This window comes from Microchirus variegatus, assembly GCF_963457635.1.
Source record: "Microchirus variegatus genome assembly, chromosome: 12".
Lineage (NCBI taxonomy): Eukaryota > Metazoa > Chordata > Actinopteri > Pleuronectiformes > Soleidae > Microchirus > Microchirus variegatus.
Window position 1 is genome coordinate 13,888,284 of NC_139813.1, and position 18,997 is coordinate 13,907,280.

General features: G+C 39.4%; 1 protein-coding gene across 1 annotated transcript; it reads right to left on the minus strand.

Annotated features, from left to right (window-relative positions):
• Positions 1 to 8,033: 8,033 nt before the first annotated feature.
• Positions 8,034 to 18,263, minus strand: sel1l (SEL1L adaptor subunit of SYVN1 ubiquitin ligase). The gene is made up of 21 exons (XM_083898338.1): positions 17,750 to 18,263; positions 17,557 to 17,594; positions 16,793 to 16,988; positions 15,949 to 16,116; positions 15,738 to 15,843; positions 15,262 to 15,424; positions 14,841 to 14,894; positions 14,655 to 14,714; positions 14,485 to 14,566; positions 14,197 to 14,351; positions 13,702 to 13,758; positions 13,547 to 13,615; positions 12,987 to 13,064; positions 12,807 to 12,869; positions 12,481 to 12,568; positions 11,764 to 11,912; positions 11,404 to 11,569; positions 10,762 to 10,836; positions 10,436 to 10,608; positions 10,113 to 10,241; positions 8,034 to 9,975 (listed from the first exon to the last, which is right to left on the minus strand). The coding sequence occupies exons 1-21, from the start codon at positions 17,835 to 17,837 to the stop codon at positions 9,640 to 9,642; spliced, it is 2,493 nt and encodes an 830-aa protein (XP_083754464.1). The 5' UTR covers positions 17,838 to 18,263; the 3' UTR covers positions 8,034 to 9,639.
• Between the last annotated feature and the right edge of the window lie 734 nt (positions 18,264 to 18,997).

Sequence of the window (18,997 nt, forward strand, 5' to 3'; positions counted from 1 at the left end):
AGAGTTTGTGTAGTGTGTGCACAGTAGATTCATAGAAATGAATCAGTATATAAGTACTAACACATCATCCAAGCATAAATCAGTTTAAACAAAACTCATCTTCAGCTGTTTTCAAAACTAATTGTCTATTTACTGTAGATTTTTCCTTGTTAGTTTATCTTCCTCTTTTTCTTGTTATGGTTATTGCTGTTTTATATGAATAATTAATTTAAATTTGTTTTGGGAGGGTGCAAGTAGGAGTATTTAATGATAACAAAGCACATTGTGTATTAATATTGCATTGGGAAGAGATTACTTTTTGGTGAATTATGTTTAATATTTGTATCAATTAGTTTAATTATTGTTTTTTTAACGATTGCTTACTGTATGTGGTTTGCTGTTCTACAATATTAGATAAATATTCATTCATTTATTTATTCATGTGATGTCTGACTTCGCCTCCTCCTCTTCCGTTTGCTCAGTGCATAATAACGCAGCTCCTGCAGGAGTGAGAAGAGAAAGTGGGACAGTGAAGATCTGAGGAACAGACGTGCGACTAAATCGTCTGTGGTTGAAAAAGTCACTGGTTTTGACAATCTCTTTCCCCCAATGGTGTCACTGAGCTGATTAGGGTTTGAAATCTCATTCAGCCTCTTGGATGAATGAATTCTAACACGCTGATTGTGGCAAATTGCACATTTTGTGTTAAGAAATCCAAGATTTTTACTGCCAGTGCAACAAAAACGATTGGATGTAAATGCATCTTGGCAATGCTACAACAGCAGAGTAACTGAATCTAGAATCAGGATTGTGTCCAAGTACTTTTCCAAGAAAACACTTTCACAGATTAAACAGACATTCACTTCACTGTTGGGCATAATCAAATTAGATCAGTGTTACTGCATTATTCATAATTATATTTGCTAATTACAACATTTGAGATGGATATCAAGTCATACAGTGTAGTTAAACCTGAACCAGGCAGGACTTTTCTTAAAAATAACAAAAAGGAATATTCTCCTATATTTGTGAGGAATTCAAATGGAAAAGAGAAAACTCATCTGCTCACAAACGACGAGTAAAAAAAAAAAAAAAAAAACTCTTCACCACCTCCCACTCCAACCGCATCTGAATAAAATTAAATATTTAGGCTGCAGGATTTCACCGTCGCATTATGCGATATCAATTCTCTTTGCTGCCGTTTGGGGCCACAGATATGCAATAAAGCAAAGAGAGCAGCTCACAGAAGGATCTAATGAAGGTGATCACGGTGATAAATAGCTCAGCAGAGTCAAAGCTACACGAGTCCAAGAGGATCCCGAACCCACGAGCAGCGAGAGCAGCACGATGGCTGCGTGCGACGGTGCTGCAGACTGAAGAGGAAGCTGGCCTGACTTAGCCACAGTGGGTCTGGTGAAGATATATGGATGTTCCTGCAGATGGGACACAGAGAGGGACGCACGCTTGGTTTTCTTTGAATTGTGAATCGCAGAGAATATTTATGACTGTTCGTCTGGTTTTTGCAAAGTCTTTAATTATACATCACTGAGGACAGTTTTTTTGTTTTCTTTCTCTAAAGCAGATGTTTTCTTTTGGTCTTGTTCTCATTATTACTGCTTGGCAAAGCAGCTGCTAGCACGCACGCATGGTGCTGAAAAACTGATTTTCTATCACACATGTTGTACTTTCAGACAAACAACAAATAAACAAGCATTTAAGCTATTTAAGCATGAGATCTTTCCAGTGTTGGTATGTAACAAAGTGCAGATACTTGACAATACAACCATCTTTGTAACTTGTTACCACCAAATAAAATCAGAAGAAGAAGAGTTGGTAATGGTCTGTATTTATATAGAGCTTTTCTAGTCTTGATTATCTTTCAAACCCATTCACACGCTGGAACATGAGGTTAAGTTTCTTGCTCAAGGACCCACATAGACGAGCAGAGCCAGGAATTGAACCCACAACCTTCAAGATGAACGACAACTCGCCCTACCACTGGTCCACCATTGCTCAATCCTAACTTTTTCAATACTTTTACCTCTAAAACTTTAGTATACTTTATATCAGAAAATTACTTTTGATAATTAAGTACAGTAAATGTCATATACTTTAAGACTTTTACATAAATAATATTATTAAAAAGTGACTTCAAACTCTACCAAAGCCATTTTCTGGTAACTGTTTGCACTTTTACTCAAAGGTGCATTATGTAATAAATCCAAAGCAACTGGCCATAAAATCCTCCTAATATGTCACAGAGACGCAGGAATAATGTTCATATAACAAACTGAACTCACCCACAACAACAGTACAGCCAAAATATTTGCATTAAAAACTTTTTTTTGCAGAAATCATGTTTATGTTTTGGCATGTGGCGCCACCTACCGCCGTCTACCAATCATTGCAGTCAGTAGAGTCTCAGCTGCCGAGCAACCACGGGTTGCCAGTCACGTCAAAAAACTAAACCTAAAAGACCTCTGTATTTTGAATTTGAATGTAGTAACCGTTTTTGGCCACATTCTTACATATGGCACATTTAAGTATCCCTTTTAGGTACCTTTTAGGTACTATTTCATTGAATGTACCAAAAGTGAAACATCCCAGAATAGTCCCTGAGAGCAATAATTGCTCTCAGGGACTACTTGGATTAGCATGAGAATAATTCAACACTAAAATTACCCCCAGGAAAGAAATATAACAATAAACCAACAGCATTTTGTAAAAGGCATTCAGCATGCTCTAATCCAATTTCCCCTGAACATAAAACTACACCCACAAGAATAAACATCAATTAGTTCTTGTTTGGTTTAGCTGTCAGTTTAAAGAAATGCATAAAAAACCTTTCAGACTGTAGCATGTGTATCTTACCACAGGTGGACAGATGAGATCGATGGGGTCAGAGAAACTGCTCACAATCATCTTTCCTCCCTCAGGCTGAAACTGTGAAGAAGGAAACGTATTCATCTGAGACAAAAAGTTCTCTTTGTCGTAGCTTTTCTGTAGTTATTCAATGCCAGTGAAATTCATCGTTCACCATGTTGTTCCACAGCCCTTTGGCCAACTCTTCATGTCCCTTTATGGTGAAGTGGAAGCAGTCGTGAGTGAAGAAGGTCATATCGATCTTCCCGTTCTGCTCACAGACACAAAACACACACACGAGTGTGAAATCACACACTTCTGATATGTTGATATTACTTTGGAGAGAAAGAGAGGATATTACCGAGAGGCGAGGAGGATCAGCGTGTTTGAGGAAGGGCTGCAGAACAACAGCAAAGTCATCCTTGAAGAAACGATCTCCGTAAAGCAGCTCCTCAAGTCTTTTCTTAGGATGGACACAACACAATCATTTTGTCCAACTATTGTCAATGTTTTATTGGCAAATATGACATCAACAATACTTCATTGATGGGTGTATGTTTACATAAGGTATACAAATGCACAATCAATAAAATTAGAGGTATACTGTAAACTGTACCTGGAACTCGAGATTGACCTCTACCAGCTCCTGTAGTTCAGGAGACTTGGCGACAGGGTCTATCAGACACGAACAGAAAGACCTGAATCAGGACAAAAACAAAAAGAAGAAATCTGAACCAAACAACAATTTAACCTAAGACTTAAGACATCATTTAATTTATTATTAGATGCACCCACTGTAGGTTTTGGCTTTAAAGTTACACTATGTTAAAGGTCCCATATTATAAGGGACTTAAGGGACAGGAAATGACATCAGCCACAGAGGCTACTGGGAGCTAACAGCAGTTAGCATTTGGAAAAGTGATAATTTGCAGGCTCTAGCAGGCACATTGCCGTCATATATAACATGTATCCACTGGACAGATAAATCCTCTGAGGCTGGAAGTGTGTGTAGAACTCTGTGCTGCACTGTGTAGCAAGAATAGAACTTTTCGCGGACTTCCGGTTTTCGGATACCATTGCCCTCTCGCATGTTTTACGGACAAAGGGGAGCTCCACGAGACAACAATTTCCAGAATTTGCCGTCTTTTGACGTCCTAGTGAGTGCGGAAGTTAACATCGCATGTTTTATCTCCTGTACTTAGACTGAGGGATAAATGCTTCTTGCCTCATCCCACCCCGTGCTGCTGCTGTATACAGGCAAATGCTCCCTCAGTCAGGTCCGATAGTATTGCATGACAGAACCCACAGAAAATAAATAAATAATGTTACTTTATATCTGTTAAAAAAAGACCAACCAGAAGCAGAATAATAATATCAACAACAAAGAATTCTAAAAACCTACGCACTACAACTTTAAAGTGGGATGTAATGTGAGTTCAGTGACACCTGATAAATGTGAAAACAGCCTTCTAGTGTCAAACAATCAGCCAAGCATCTCACCGTTGGAGCAGGCAGCCTGGAGTCGGCTTCTGTACCTCCCTCAAAGCCTTCATGGGCAGAATCTGAACCACGTTAACGATCATACGAGGAACCTGCAGCACGAGGTTAGCAAACATGTTCTATACATCAAGGAATTCAAAGAAATCAATCCAAACATGGTATATGCCTTACATCTTACCTCGTTCATAAGCATTTCCAAGGAGACGGTCATATAGTGAACGAAGTTATCCACTGAATAAAGGGCCTGAAAAGAGGTTGCACAGGTTAATTATATTCTGTCCGCCCAATTTGCTCCTGCTTTTTCCTCTGAACATACACAACCTGGACAAAATGACAAAAAGTCACATAATCTAATATTTCACTTAGTGCCTGCTGTACAGGACTGTGAGGTCAGTGTTCTAGGTTTAGCATCATAAAAATCCTCCAGCTGACTGCATAAATACATGGACTCACTAGGTCTTTGTGTACTTTAAGACGTCTATGCTTGAAATCATTGGTAAGCACAAAACATCTTCTCACATGGATCGTCCACCAGAGTCCAGACTTTAACCTCACTGAGAATCTCTGAGATGTGCTCGAGTGAAGCAGTAGGCAACAAAATGAAAATAAATCAATGCAACTGTAGATCGAAATAAATTGCATAAGAGAGCATCTGATTTATTTGTGGGTGTTGAGTGTAAAAGAGGAGCAGACAGACCTTGTCTTTGCAGTAATCACAGATGTCGTTCATGCCGATGAGGATGGTCAGAAGCTTCCAGTCCTCCTCGAAATTCACACCCTCGAGGAAGAGACAACAGGAGTCGGTGTATGAATTGGATTTTTTCTTTTTTTAGAATTAAGGTGTTAATTCACACTCCAACGTACCTCATAATCTCTCAGCGTGTCAATCAAATGTCTCGTCTGTCCGGGCAGATTGCTGCAAGCAAACATAGGAAAAACGTCCTGGTGAGATTCACAGATTAATAAAACAGGGAATTCATAGACTATTGATCTCAGCAGAAGCAGCGTGAAGCCCACAGACATTAAACAGTTATGATATAACCGGTCATAAAATAAGATAAGGAGATATAAAAGTGTAATGATCCCTCTGGATCAACAGAGATTATTTCAACAGTTAGTACATCAGTGCACAGTTTATCCCAGTAATGAGACCTTACAAGGTGTTATGTCCAGTCACTGCCAGGTTGAAGCCAGTCGCGCTGATATGAGCCTGCATCCCATGTATCGTCCTGCCAGAAGCCGCACCGACCAGATTGGGATTAAAAAGCTTGATGATGTCTGACACACAAACAGTAAACAGTAAAGAACATGTGTCATGTTTAGTAAACAGTACTAGTGGAGTTGAGACATGAGTTTGAGGGTTCTTCAATAATTATTAAATCCTCTTACTTGCCAAAGTAATAACATCCTGAAATGACCCGTAACCGCCGATACTGTGGGATCCAGAAGGAGAAAATACAGAATATGTATTTTTTAGTTGTCAGAAAACAATAAAAGATTCCTGTAGAGTGATTATATATAGAAAATGTGTCACTACTTTCAGAAATGTCAACACTATATCCGTTACCTCCACGACACATGACGGAACTCGATGGGAATCCCCAGGACAGTGGTGGCGTTGGCGCCGATGCCCGTCTGCAAAAGAAATAAATACATTCTGAGAGAAACTAAAGCCGACGTCATCGTGATGCACAGGATCTGATATAAATAAAGACACCAGTGTGACCCTTTCATAAGAATCAACCGGGAATGAGTAACTCTTAGTCATCGCGGGTTTAACTTTGTTTTTCTTGCCTCTTCTTTTCCTCCGTCCTCCACTTTCCTAACATTTCAAGATCCTACCACAAAAATAATAATCTGCATAATGCGTTTGACCCTTCCTGCGTGAATCAACTGTAAACAGCGGATACATGTCGTACATTGTATTACTCATGGAGCAAAGAAAACTAAATACAAATAACAAAATATAACACCTACCGTCAGAGAATCTCCCAAGGCAGCAATGACTTTGATATCTGCCGCCTTCACGAGTTCAACTGAAGTAAAAGTATGGAAAAACAAAACGATAATGAGATGAGAAAGAGAGAAGCTTCAGCTGAATGAAGTGATTTGTGGATGTGATGACAGAACCTGATGAGGGCACAGAGGGAGAAGGACTCATGTCTGGACACTGAAAAACAGGATGCTTGAAGCTAGAGGGGCGAGTTTTCTCTGGAAATTCCTGAAAAAATAAACAGAGAGACAGATTAGACGGACCAATAATACTCTTTATTGTGTACTGGAACTCAGCAAATCAATCAAATCTGTTCTTCGTTTCCTTCCCTTGAGACTTTTAAAAGTTATCTTAAACTCACAGACATGACTTTTTGATTTGTAGATAACCACTTGTTACATAAAATGTGCTTATTTTAACTTAATTGTGTCCATCAAGTCCCTTTAAAGCAGGGGTCTCAAACTCAAATGACCTGGGGGTCAACACGCATCTATTGTGGTCAAGAGGGGGCCGGCCTAGAGAACAAAAAGTGGGGAAAAAAAACAACTGCTCACAATATTGCATCATGATATCACACGTATACTTAATAATACTATTTATGATGCAAAATGAATGTATTCATGTATATTAAAACAGACATTTATTTTAAATTACATAAATAATAGTGTGGCCAACTGTCATTAAAAGAGGAGCCGTTTCAGCCACTGCCATTCGTGGCTCGGGCTCTAACAAGCGTATTTATATATGTAATTGAATGTTGTATATGATACATTTAATAATGGGATAATTAGGACCAAATGTTTTATTATTTCTGTTATAAAAAACATATTCTATCACCTCACTGGCAGCTGTGCCTCAGCTACACACTGTGTTTAAAAGACAGTGAGGTCGTGGGCCATGTTTTCATTACAACATGATATTAAGTGAGGGGCCACATGTAATTGATTGGGGGGCCGCATGTGGCCTGTTTGAGACCCCTGCTTTAAAGGTTCATTGTTAGTTGACCAGACATGTTTGAATAACACACATAATCAATCACATTGTGTTCATGTTGAAGATTAAAACAGGTGTAAACATTACCTTGTTGAGGGCCTCCTTGCTGTAGTGTCTAATCCCCTCCTCGTACTCCAACCACCAGTCGCTGCCTGACAGAGTAATATCAACAAGATTCCACTTCAAAATAAGCCAATCCTCAACATATTTTATCGAAAAAGAAGAATCAGTCCAAGTCCAAAAAAACCAAAATGATACCACCAGGCAAGCAGTCTGCTATTTAACTTTAAACTTCATGTAAATGTTTCATATACGCTAATGTAGGTTTCTACATTGCTGAAACAATAAATGCAGAAATGCTGCCTTCCAGCACTTACCTTTGACAGTGCAGGACACGAGCACACATGTTGCCACGGTGATCCACAGCCACTCCATAGTAGTGTCAATGGGTCACCCCTGCAGACTGCACAATGCCACGCTCTGTCACTTTGTCTAGCCCTCCCTCCACAGCTGAGTGACAAACAGTGGGTCCTCTGACAGCCATCTTTCAACGCTCAATCAGCGTCAGCAGCAAAACACCTCGTCCAATCACACATAACTCATCCCTTCATCTTTCATGCCGTCATTGACGGCATCCACATACTAACAAGAACAAAAACAATCCAATGACCAAGTGACCAAACTAAATATCCATATATCATTTATTTCCTTATAAACTTGTATTTACTATGATAAAAATGCAGTCATCGCAACTCTGTTCACCAGTGTTTCATTTTAGAGACATCATGAATGTGAGAGAGGGTACAAACGCATGAATGCAGAGACACCAGTGTCATTGGAATCAGGAATCATTTGTCATCATAGTGAAAAAAACATCAACATTTGACTGTTCTTTCTTTGTTTTCATATGTCATGCGTTAGATCAGTTCCCAATAATTCCAACAATGTGCACAGACTGTGTAACTGAAAACAATGGACCTAATAGAATAAACTGGGAAAGTGGGAGATATTTGATAAACACTGTAACAAGGGCTTTATTCATTTCCCTATCTAAGGTACCAATTAAGAATCATTTGAGCAAAGAGGAAACGCACAGCACAGAGCTACGACGTGAACTATTCTGAGGGGGTGAATATTCTCACAACAGCTGAAAAATATTTCTCTGAAAAGTGGAAACGATCCAAGTGTAAAGCCCTCGTATTTTGTGAGGCTGCTCTACTTTCTGCCTCAGCAAACACAAGGCTAATAAACGACAAGGAAATAGGAAACCGTTGAGTTTTCTTCGCTAAAACCAACAAATTGAAGCAAATTTATGGGAAAAGTCATCACAGGAATATACAGTCGTCGTCACTGCCCTTTGCTTTCTTTCACAGGACTGTGCACATTTGCTTTTCTACCATTTTTCAATTCAAAAATGAATTTCCAAAAAGACTGTGCACTCTGCTTCACACTGGAGTGAAAAAAAAACATTATATGCGACAACTGGATCCACAGAGGATTTGGCAACAGCTTCTCATTCAAAATGAAAACATGTCAATCTGTGTGCTGAAAATTAAATAATTTATCAAACAAGCATCCAGTCCAGCTTTTCCCATCAGTTAAAGTAAACCATTTAACATACTGCATGTGTTACTAATGCTGAACGAAAAAAGAAAACGTTTTTCTCTGGGAATTGCAGGTTAATCAAACAACTAATAAATGCAATGTTGCAATGTAAAACTGTGTTTCTTATTTAAAACAAAGTGCCTAAAAATCTGCAAAACATGCACAAACATGACTCGTTTCAGCAACAACACCAGGCCTAGTAAATAAAATTATCTCCATTCATGTTTTTTTTGTGTGTTTTTTTAATTTCTGCACAAAATAATTGAAGCAGTTCAATGGTGTTATTTTCTCTTAAAAAGGGAAAGTGAGGAAGAACCTAATGCACATATCAGACTCAGCTATGTTGATGAAAATGCCTTTGATCCATCAACTGCAAGACTATTTCCACAGCGAGGACCTTGGTGCTTCTGACAGCATCCTGTCGGGGGCTCACAGACAAACAAGTCTGCGATTATCCATCTGCTCAACACTGTTGTGCAGCACTGACCATGAACACCTCTGCTCTAAAGCACAGGGCCGTATTTTAAATAAAGAAAACAAGTTGTGAGGCTGCGCACTTCTGCAGCCATCTTTGTCTTTTTTTTTTTGGTGGAGCAGACAGAGAAAGAGGTGCTCAAACTCTCGGGGTATCCAGCACCTGCTTCGCTCAGCGGTGGCAGCACGGCTCGAGTCTGTCTGTTCCTGTCCTTGCTCCGTCCAGCCTCCTCTCACTGCTGCTGCTGCTGCTCCTCTTCCTCCTCCTCCTCCTCCTCCCCCTGTGCCGGGCCCTGGGTTTGTGTTTCTCCCTGATCCTGGGTCTCGTCCTGGTCCTGGTCCTGGTCCTGTGGCTGTGGCTGTTCCTGAGCAGGTCTGGCAGGCGGCGCTGGGGTGGGTGCGGGTGCAGGTGCAGGTGCAGGTGGACGAGGCGGCACGATGATTTGGTGCTGGCGCTGTCGGTAGGCGATGACGGTGCCTAAAAGTAGGGCTATAACAGTCATAAGGTAGAGGTCCCACTCTGGGCCAAGCAGCTGGTCCAGGTCCACCTGAGAAGTCAACTCCTTCAACTGAGAAGAGCCATGGCCAAAAAGGACAAAAACATGATTAATATCACTTCTATCGAATGAAGAAGTATTTAATGTGCTTAAGCTCCAAGTCTCCATTTCAGTGGCAATTTGTCAGCTTGAGAAATTTAAGTACTCACATTAAAATCCTGCAGGTACTGAAGTGTGTAAATCAGGCCGAGCTTACACAGAGCCAGAAACACTGGGACCTGAGCATCAGGGCTGGCTTCAGCTGCCATGTCGTAGAAGCGCTTAGCTAAATGGATGTCCTGCAGAAAGCAAATCTGAATTATAAATCAGCCTCAGTGCATCTTCTCTGAATACAAGATCAGCCACTCCATTAACTACGACTATATATTGTGCATTTATTAAGCAACATCACCAAGATTAAACAAAGCACTTATAAAGACAAATAAAGATCAAGAGTAACGTTTAAGAGTCGAAGCAGAGACTCAGTGCCCACCTGCTTGATGCCTAGGCCTTTCTCATGCATGTAACCCAGGTTGAACATGGCCTGAGCACTGTGCTGCTGCTCTGATGCCAGCCTGTAGTGGATGACAGCTGTCTCATAGTCCACATCTGTCCCATAGCCATAGAAGTGATAGTCCCCTAGTTTGATCCTAGCAACAGTATAACCTGGGAAAGAGAATAAAATACATCAGCTTTCTTTCTACTCACAGTAACAAAAAAATATTTAGGAGATGGAGTCACAATAAAAGAGAAAGGTTAAAGCTACAAATAAATCTCACCGAGATGCAAAATTGACGAGGGACAGATGAGTGGACTCACCTTGAGCTGCAGCTCTAGTCCAGTGGAGCAAAGCACGAGGGTAAGTCTCATTGTCACTGAAGATCTTTATCCCTTCTGTTTACAAAGACAAAATTAATGAAATGGTTAGAATATTACATTTAAGAATGAGTGCTTTGTACACTGGAAATTTAAGCATTTTCTCAAAAAAAATGTAGAGAAAGAACGTCTTGGCAAACAGTAAATGGGTCTACAACAACATCAGAGAGCAGTGAAGGCTACAGGGTGATTTTTAAAAATGAAAAAAACAAAAAAAAGGTATAATTTAAATACACTTTCCTTCCTTCCTATCATGATCGGGGTATCTGCACATTTTAGAACCAATTTTAATGACTTTTAAGACCTCAAAAAGTAAGAATTAAGATAATTACTGGGGAAACAATAGTGTCATGAACCGCGGTACGACTACTGGTATCAGTGAAAGACGAGTAAAGCACGAGAAAAGCTCTCAAGCTACGTTTACATGACGATCATGATCTCAGCAAAAAATGGCATGCGCACATAACTATGTCCGTGAGTGGGGACATTAAATACACGTAAAATATAGCATTAAACATTAAACCAATATGATCTTTCAAGGATCTGTAGGGACCCTGATGATGTAAATGTTGTGTTTTTTCTTACTCTGGTCTAGAATGAAGGCCACGTTGCTCTGGGCCACCTCGTAGCCCTGCTCAGCCAGCAGGAGATACTGCACCAGTCCTGGATCAGTCTCACCCTCCTTATAGCTGCCATAAGCCATCATCAGACGCTCTGACCAGCGACCGCGCTCGCACACGTTCTTGAAAAGCTGCAGCACAGAAAAAAGCACAAAGTGTGAAACAACAGAGAACTTGAGTAGATATTGTATGCATCTCCAACTTGCAATGACACAATAGTGTAAATAATGACGGTTTAACTAAAAGATCAGCTACATAATCGGCAGCATAAGGGCCAAAATGAATGCGTGAAAGAAGAAAAAAAGAGAGAAAAGGAGCAGCTCACCTCAACAGCAGTGTGGCACGAGCGCATCACACCAGTGCCAGTGGCGTGCATCTGGGCCAGATTGTAGAAGGCAAGGATGTGACCTGCCTGTGAGGCCAAGTTGAAGAACTTCAGTGCCTGTTTGTAATCACGCTTCACACCAATGCCATCTGGGGATCGAGAGGAAGAGAGGAAAGAAAAACAGTGAGCAGGTTTCACACACATTTCCTAAGAAATTTTCAAGCACTTTCAATGTTCACTTTCAAGCTTTTCCAGCACCTAACATCTGTGGTATATTACATACTTACACACATATATATATATATATATATATATACTGTGATAATCCAAAAAAATCATTTAAATACAGTTCAAACCTTGAAAACAACATTAAAATGAACACATTTAAGGATTTCAAGCACTTCTACACATCCTTGGAAAAGATGTATTCAAGTCAACAGAAATTAAAATGATGTGAAAGAAATAAAGATAACGAGACACTGACAGATTGGAAGAGATATGATATTACGATTTACCAGACAGATGGCAAAAAAAAATATGACAGGAGGCAATGGACGGTGTGTGCAAAAATCACATACTCCAAACCAAGGTACACATACACACAGGCGTGTGTGTGTGTGTGTGTGTGTGTGTGTGTGTGTGTGTGTGTGTGTGTGTGTGTGTGTGTGTGTGTGTGTGTGTGTGTGTGTGTGTGTACACTAATTCCTCCACACTCACTGTAATACATGGTGCCCAGCTGGAGTTGTCCGTCCACCCAGCCCTGCTCTGCTGCCTTCTGGAAGTATTTCAGTGCCAGCTCATAGTTCTGAAGAAACACAACACGCAACTTTCAAAAGGCTGCTCTCACTTCAGCCTTCACACAAAGTGAAAGCCTCATAAATTAAACTACTGAGAAACTCAGTATTTAACTACTGTTCTTAGTGCCAAAAAAGCCTCAAGCATTCCGGTTCAAAAAGTATCATATCTGATATGGATCATAGTAAGTTTATCTTGTTTTAATGTACAGGCAAAGTATGGTATCTTGTGCAAAAAAGGTTTCTTACCACTGGGACACCTCTCCCATATAGATATGCCATACCCAGGCCACTCTGTCCCACTGGGTTACCCTGAAAATAGATTAATAATTAAATGAAATAGACAGTTGAATGATTAGAAGGGAACAAACACATGTTCTTTTTAGTCTTTTACAAGGAGCAGTGACTTTCTTCATTATTCATTCTTACCAAGTCTGAAGCCTTCTTGAAGTACTGCAGTGCTGTTTCGTTGTTTTGAGGAAGAAACTCACTGCCTTCCGAATACATCTGAGCCACACAAGGAACAAAGCAATGAAAACTTTGACCGTCAGTTCTTATGCAGTTGCATACATGAAACAAGAATTTGCATACCATATAAGAAAATAGGAGTGCAGAATGATAAATAACATAACAGATGACAAACAAAACAACAGTATAAATGGATGAAGTAGCCCATGACAGCCAATTATTATTCAATTTAACTGATGTAATGCCTTAAATACAAATCCGCTAAGCCACCTACAACAGCACTGCCAGATTGTTGGCTTTCTTAATTTTGGACTGGATTGAGAGCGTCTTAATGCTCTCCAACTATCTGACTGTTTCGCCTACATCATGGGCAACATTTTCACAATATTTGCAAACACAGAAGTGACAGAGGAGTAATCTTATTAGATTATTATGTAATAGAAAAGACCAATGAACAACAAAAATAAAGTTGCATTTCACAAAAACTATGATGTAACAGCCATTACTCTCCTCTCACCCACCTTGCCAAGGAAAGCCATAGCATGTGTATTCCCTGCGTTTGCAGCCTGAGCAAAGTAGTCATACGCCCTCTGTTGGAGAGTAAGCATAATGAACATTAGCTGGTTCCAACATAACCCCAAGCATAATTTAAAGTGGTCTTCAAAGCATAAGCTACCTGGTGATTTTGTTCAACTCCACGTCCTCCATGCAGATGAAGCTGACCCAATCCCACCTGAAGTGAAACAAAAACACATACATATAAAATAATCTATGCTATGACTATTTTACAAATACATTTGCTTTGGTGTCTGGTGTTGATACACTGTCCACACAAGGAATACATTTTATTTCTCACATCATGAACCTGCACTTGTTTTTAAACTCAGACAAGTCAGTTAACAGATTATGGAAAGCAACTGCACAACTGAAAAAGCAGAAGTTATGATGTACACAATTTATGACTACAAGCTACAAGGACATGCTCCATGAAACCAAGAAATTCAAATTAGTTTTTGCTCATTTTCTATTACTCTATTTGCCCAGGAAAGCCAACAGTTTCAACAGCTGTCATTGTGACACATTCTATACTGAATTTAAATTGGATTTAAGAGAAGAAGAGAACATTTAATTGCCTGCAGTGTTAAAAAAAAGTTTGTTAAATTTGTTTTACCTGAGCTTGTACATCTCCTTTCTCAGCAAGGAACTGGTAGTACTGGATTAAGTCCTCCTCTAACATTCCGCTGGTGGAGCCTGGATTCTCCACCTCATCCAGGAGTCTGACCCTCTGCACGGCCGTGCCCCCAGTCAGAGACACGTCACTTGCCACTGGAAGAGTTGATAGAAAGCAGAGTAAAGAAACAGTGAGAGAAAAACCTATTATGAATGTATGTCTTTGGGTATCAGAATATCACACCTGACTATTACAATAACAAGTTTATTAAGTGCAAGAAAATCTTACCCTGATTTGCCACAAGCCTATAGTGTGTTAGAGCTGACTCGCAGCTCTGGGGGACACCCACACCTCCCCAGTATCTGTAGCCCTAATAAAGTATTAGTATTAGTATTCTTAAAATCTAATAGATTAAATATGCAACTGTAATGTATTCTTTGACTGATCTATGGACTCACCAGAATCATATGAGCTACCAAGTTCCCACCGAGAGCACTGAAGGTATAGTAAACCAAGGCCTGAAATACAAGACGAGCAATGTGTGAGCAATTGTATCAGAAAATTACATTTACTTTGAAGGTAAATAACAACATATACTGTATATAAATGAAGTCATACAAACAAAAACAAACAAAAATAAACACCTTAGCTTGACTTGAGTTAACTCCAAGTCCTGCAGCATACAGAAAGCCAAGAGCCTTTGAAAAACAAAGCATGGCGTTTTACACATTTTAGGGTTAGGCACACACGTCAGGTCACAATATAATTGGATTTTTTTTTTTTTTTACCATTTTGCAGTGCAGTGGATATCACAGTGATTATCCATGGTCTGCTTCCTCATACAGACTATTATCTAATTGACATTGGTATATGAACAATGAGTTTACTTTGCTATTCACTGATGTAAAGATAGAATTCAATAATCTAGTAGAGTAGAGGGAATTTTCATGTGGCATGTAAGTGGGTCTAACAAGTAGACACATGTATAGACGTGATTCAGTCCCAACATACTGTATAAGCTTTGGCATTTTCCAGAATGAAAACATTATCAAAAGGTAAATGTACCATCTGAGCTTTGGGTGAGCCATCGATTGCGAGCTTCTCAAACATTTCTTTGGCCTTGGTGATGTTCTGGTTCATGTAATCTCCAAACAGCATGGCGTAGGCCACCTTCTCCATGGCTTTCTGATGACCCTTCTCTGCTACTTTGACCAGCTTTTCATACAACCTGGTTAGAGTGAGTGTTTGCATTAGCAGATGTGAGGTGGTGATGGCGCCTGTGTGACATTCTAAAATAATGTGTACTTTACATTATGTAACGCGTCACAAAAACTATTGTGACATTCAATGTAAATATGGATGTGGAGACTACAGTTACCCAGGAGCAAATCAAACATGAAAAAAAGGAGTGAGAAGTTAACACTTGCAGATTAAGATTAAAACAAAATGAAACCTTTTGTTGCAACAGCACTGTGTGCTTCTTACAACAGTACAGTTAAAAATCAACAAGCACTAGAATAAAGCAGAGAGAAGCGTCTCACTCTTTTTTCTGTGTCCTCCTGGTGGTGATATTGAGCATGCGCAGGATAGTCTGATACTGCTCTTCAGCCTCCTCTGCCTCCAGTCTCTGCTGTGCCTGCTCATCCGCTATTGGAAAGAGAGAGGAAGCCAATAAGAACATACAAAATATGGTATGAAATTAGCTTTCATAAATAATTTCAGTAGCTATTGAGCTTTTAACTGAAGACTTACTTTCACAAAACCCCCACTTTTTATCCTGGTCATAATCATAGGTTGTGGCGCACCACAGCCGTCCATCACCCCGTCCATCGGTGGTACAATCCCTGTACTCCTTCCGCTGAAATAAGTATGGGAAGACACAGGGCTCTCCATGGGCTGTACCTCCATTCACCACTGGAACTGTACAAAATTATAGTAAAAAAAATGGTGTAAAACAGTTGAAAATAACACAGAGTGTATAACATTAAAACCTTTAATTCAAGATTCATAATTTATTATAAATCTTATAATCTTATAAAATTTATGCAAGAAGCCAGTGAGAAGACTGGTTAACAGTCCCCAAGTATAATGATGTAACTGACTGCAAGAGGAGCCACAGGTGCACAGCACAGTTAATTTCTCAGGGGGTTTAACCATTCATCCTATCTGGTGCTGCCTTGAAACCACATGTGTGCTTTTGCTTTAGAGTCAGCAATACTGATAAATGTCACAAAAACATCCAAGGCAATACCCATTCTTAAGAAAAAACAGATGTGATTTATGATATTAAGCACAGCTTCAAAATCCTTAAAAAAAATAATAATAATCACACTGCACTCCTAGGTTTTAATTAGGCAGGTGCCAAATTTAAAAATCTGTTTCCCTCTCTGTCTCCAACAGTCACATCCGCAAGTTACGGCAAGAAAGAGCCTTTGTCCTACTGCTACAACAGAAAAGTGCAAAAACCCACCTTATCACATTGAGTACATAAAGAAAACATGTTTTTGAATTGTGTGGGTAGATGCACAAAGTTAACAGTCCACACATCCCATTAACTATTTACAGCTCACTGTTGAGTCTAAATCTTAATATTTACCCTCTTTAGGTTTCTCCTCAGGTGGAGGAGGCTGGTCAGGGAGGTCCTCTTTCTCCTCTCCTTCCAGTCCTTCTACAGGTGAAGATTTCTCCTCTTCTGTCTGTGAGGCTTCATGACCAGAGGTCACAGAGGCACCTGCCACAATTACTGACGCCAGATGTACGTCCTCCTCTTCATTCTCTGGGTCGTGATAAGACTAGAAAAAAATTGGGGAACCAAATGCACATTAAAAAAATGTATAACATCAGCACATTAATTTGTCATAACTGGTATCCCCTGTATGTGTATGTCCAAAATCAATATTGATATCACAAGATTGAGTAATTTGCCATATTTCTAGCACTTTAAAACAACTACTTGTTAAAAACCCATCTGATCATGATATAAACACTCCAACAAGTGCAGTACTCACTTATGTTAGTCACATGACAAAATGTCAGCAATGCAAAGTGTTTACATGATGCATAGGGTTTTTTCAGATCTTTTTTTTTTGCTCTTTATGAAATTTGATTCTGTGATTTTAAACTTTGTATACATTATGTCTCAAAGAGTGCTTCATACCGCAATACACATTATATTGGCAAACACCTTTTTATATTATTATCGAAGAAAATTAGATTGTAAATGTATCAGTATTGAGCTTTTGTCCAGCCCCAAGTATATTATGAACAAAACATGCATGTTAAAATTTACATTTCAGTGGTTTACATCGAAAAAGTTAGGGAAACACTGCTTTAACCACTATCACATGCCGTTTAACATACCTTCAGCTCTGGACCATCATTTCCGTGTTGCTCCTCATCTGAAAAGTTTCAACAATGCAGCACTTAAATCAATAATTTTAAGATGGATGAACCTGTTCTGAGCACACAAACATTTGCAGCCTACAGTATCAAATACACATACTTCAAATGGCGAAGCTAGTAGCTAAGAATACAGCAAAACTCCAGTACTTACCAGATGTTATTACTGTGACGAAGACGATCAGCAGAATGGTGAACAAGTATAATGTTCTCGTTGTCTTTAAACACCTTTTTAAATCCATAGCTTCTGATGACAGGCTAACAATATGCTAGCTGTAGCTGTTGCTATGTCCAACACCAAACATTCAGATAGAGCTGAGTTCCACTGTGGTTATAAGCATAAATAAATATACACGAACACACGAACACACGCGGACCAGATGAAACAAGACCCAAGTCCCTCTGGTTTTACTAACTCGGTTAGTTATACCTGTTGAAGCTGTCAGACAAGCTAACAAATTCCAATGCAAAGCTAAGCTAGTTAACTGGCTAAAAAGACGTTGAGCTACAAAGCCAGGGCCACACAAAGACCCAAAAAACCGCACCCTCTTTTTGACCTAACTCCTTGGACGAGCCGAGTACCTTTACGTTCTACAAAATATTCAAGGTTAAAGACGAAGACCTGGGAAGGCTAAAGCGTTTAGTTTATATTGCCCAGACACTACTTAGCTAGCCATGTTAAGCCCTACTACTGATAGACACTTCCTATTCTCGACGCTTGACCAATCAGGAAGCGTATAATTTAACAGTAGCCAATGAGCGTGGACCAAAGCCGTGTCAGCCTATCATGTGCGTACACAAATATATTTCTCGTTGATGGGCTCGTCCACGACATCACAACACGTTGGGGAGATGCAGTTGGTTGCAAAAGAAAAAAAGAAAAAGGGCTTTCTTTTTTTTCCTTTCTATTTTTTCTTTTCATTATGCAGAGTATGCCGCTTGCTGAGTCCGTCATTTCACTAAAATTAAACGTTTTATTATATCTTCTTATAGGCTATTAAATATAATAGTTGTGTTTTATTTACCCCGCGTGGTTTTGGTTGCTACCTGTCTGTGTTGTGGGGAGATCAGATACAGGCCATTAATATTTTGACCTTCTGAATGTAAATGTACACACTCTACGTAAAGTTGCATTGATGTACATGAATGTGCAAGAATGTAAATAAATAATCTAGATTTTAGCTGATAATAATAATGTAATAATAAGTCATATATATGTATTGTGCATGGGTGACAATATTTTGTATACAGCTATTTATTATCTTTCTGCTTGAAATCAAAACTTCTGTTGCAGGTGTTTTTTTTAGTGTGGTTTCAAAGACTGACAGACAAACACCCAAAGTTCTTATGGATGTTATGATTTAACCACTCTTTTATCTTTATATACAAATGGGCTCCAAAC

Coding starts and splice junctions, on each gene's coding strand:
- sel1l (XM_083898338.1), bottom strand. CDS start 17,837: ATGGATTTAAAAAGGTGTTTAAAGACAACGAGAACATTATACTTGTTC. Junction 16,989..17,556: donor ATGATGGTCCAGAGCTGAAG/GTATGTTAAACG, acceptor ATTTTTTTCTAG/TCTTATCACGACCCAGAGAA. Junction 10,242..10,435: donor AAGGCCTAGGCATCAAGCAG/GTGGGCACTGAG, acceptor TGCTTTCTGCAG/GACATCCATTTAGCTAAGCG.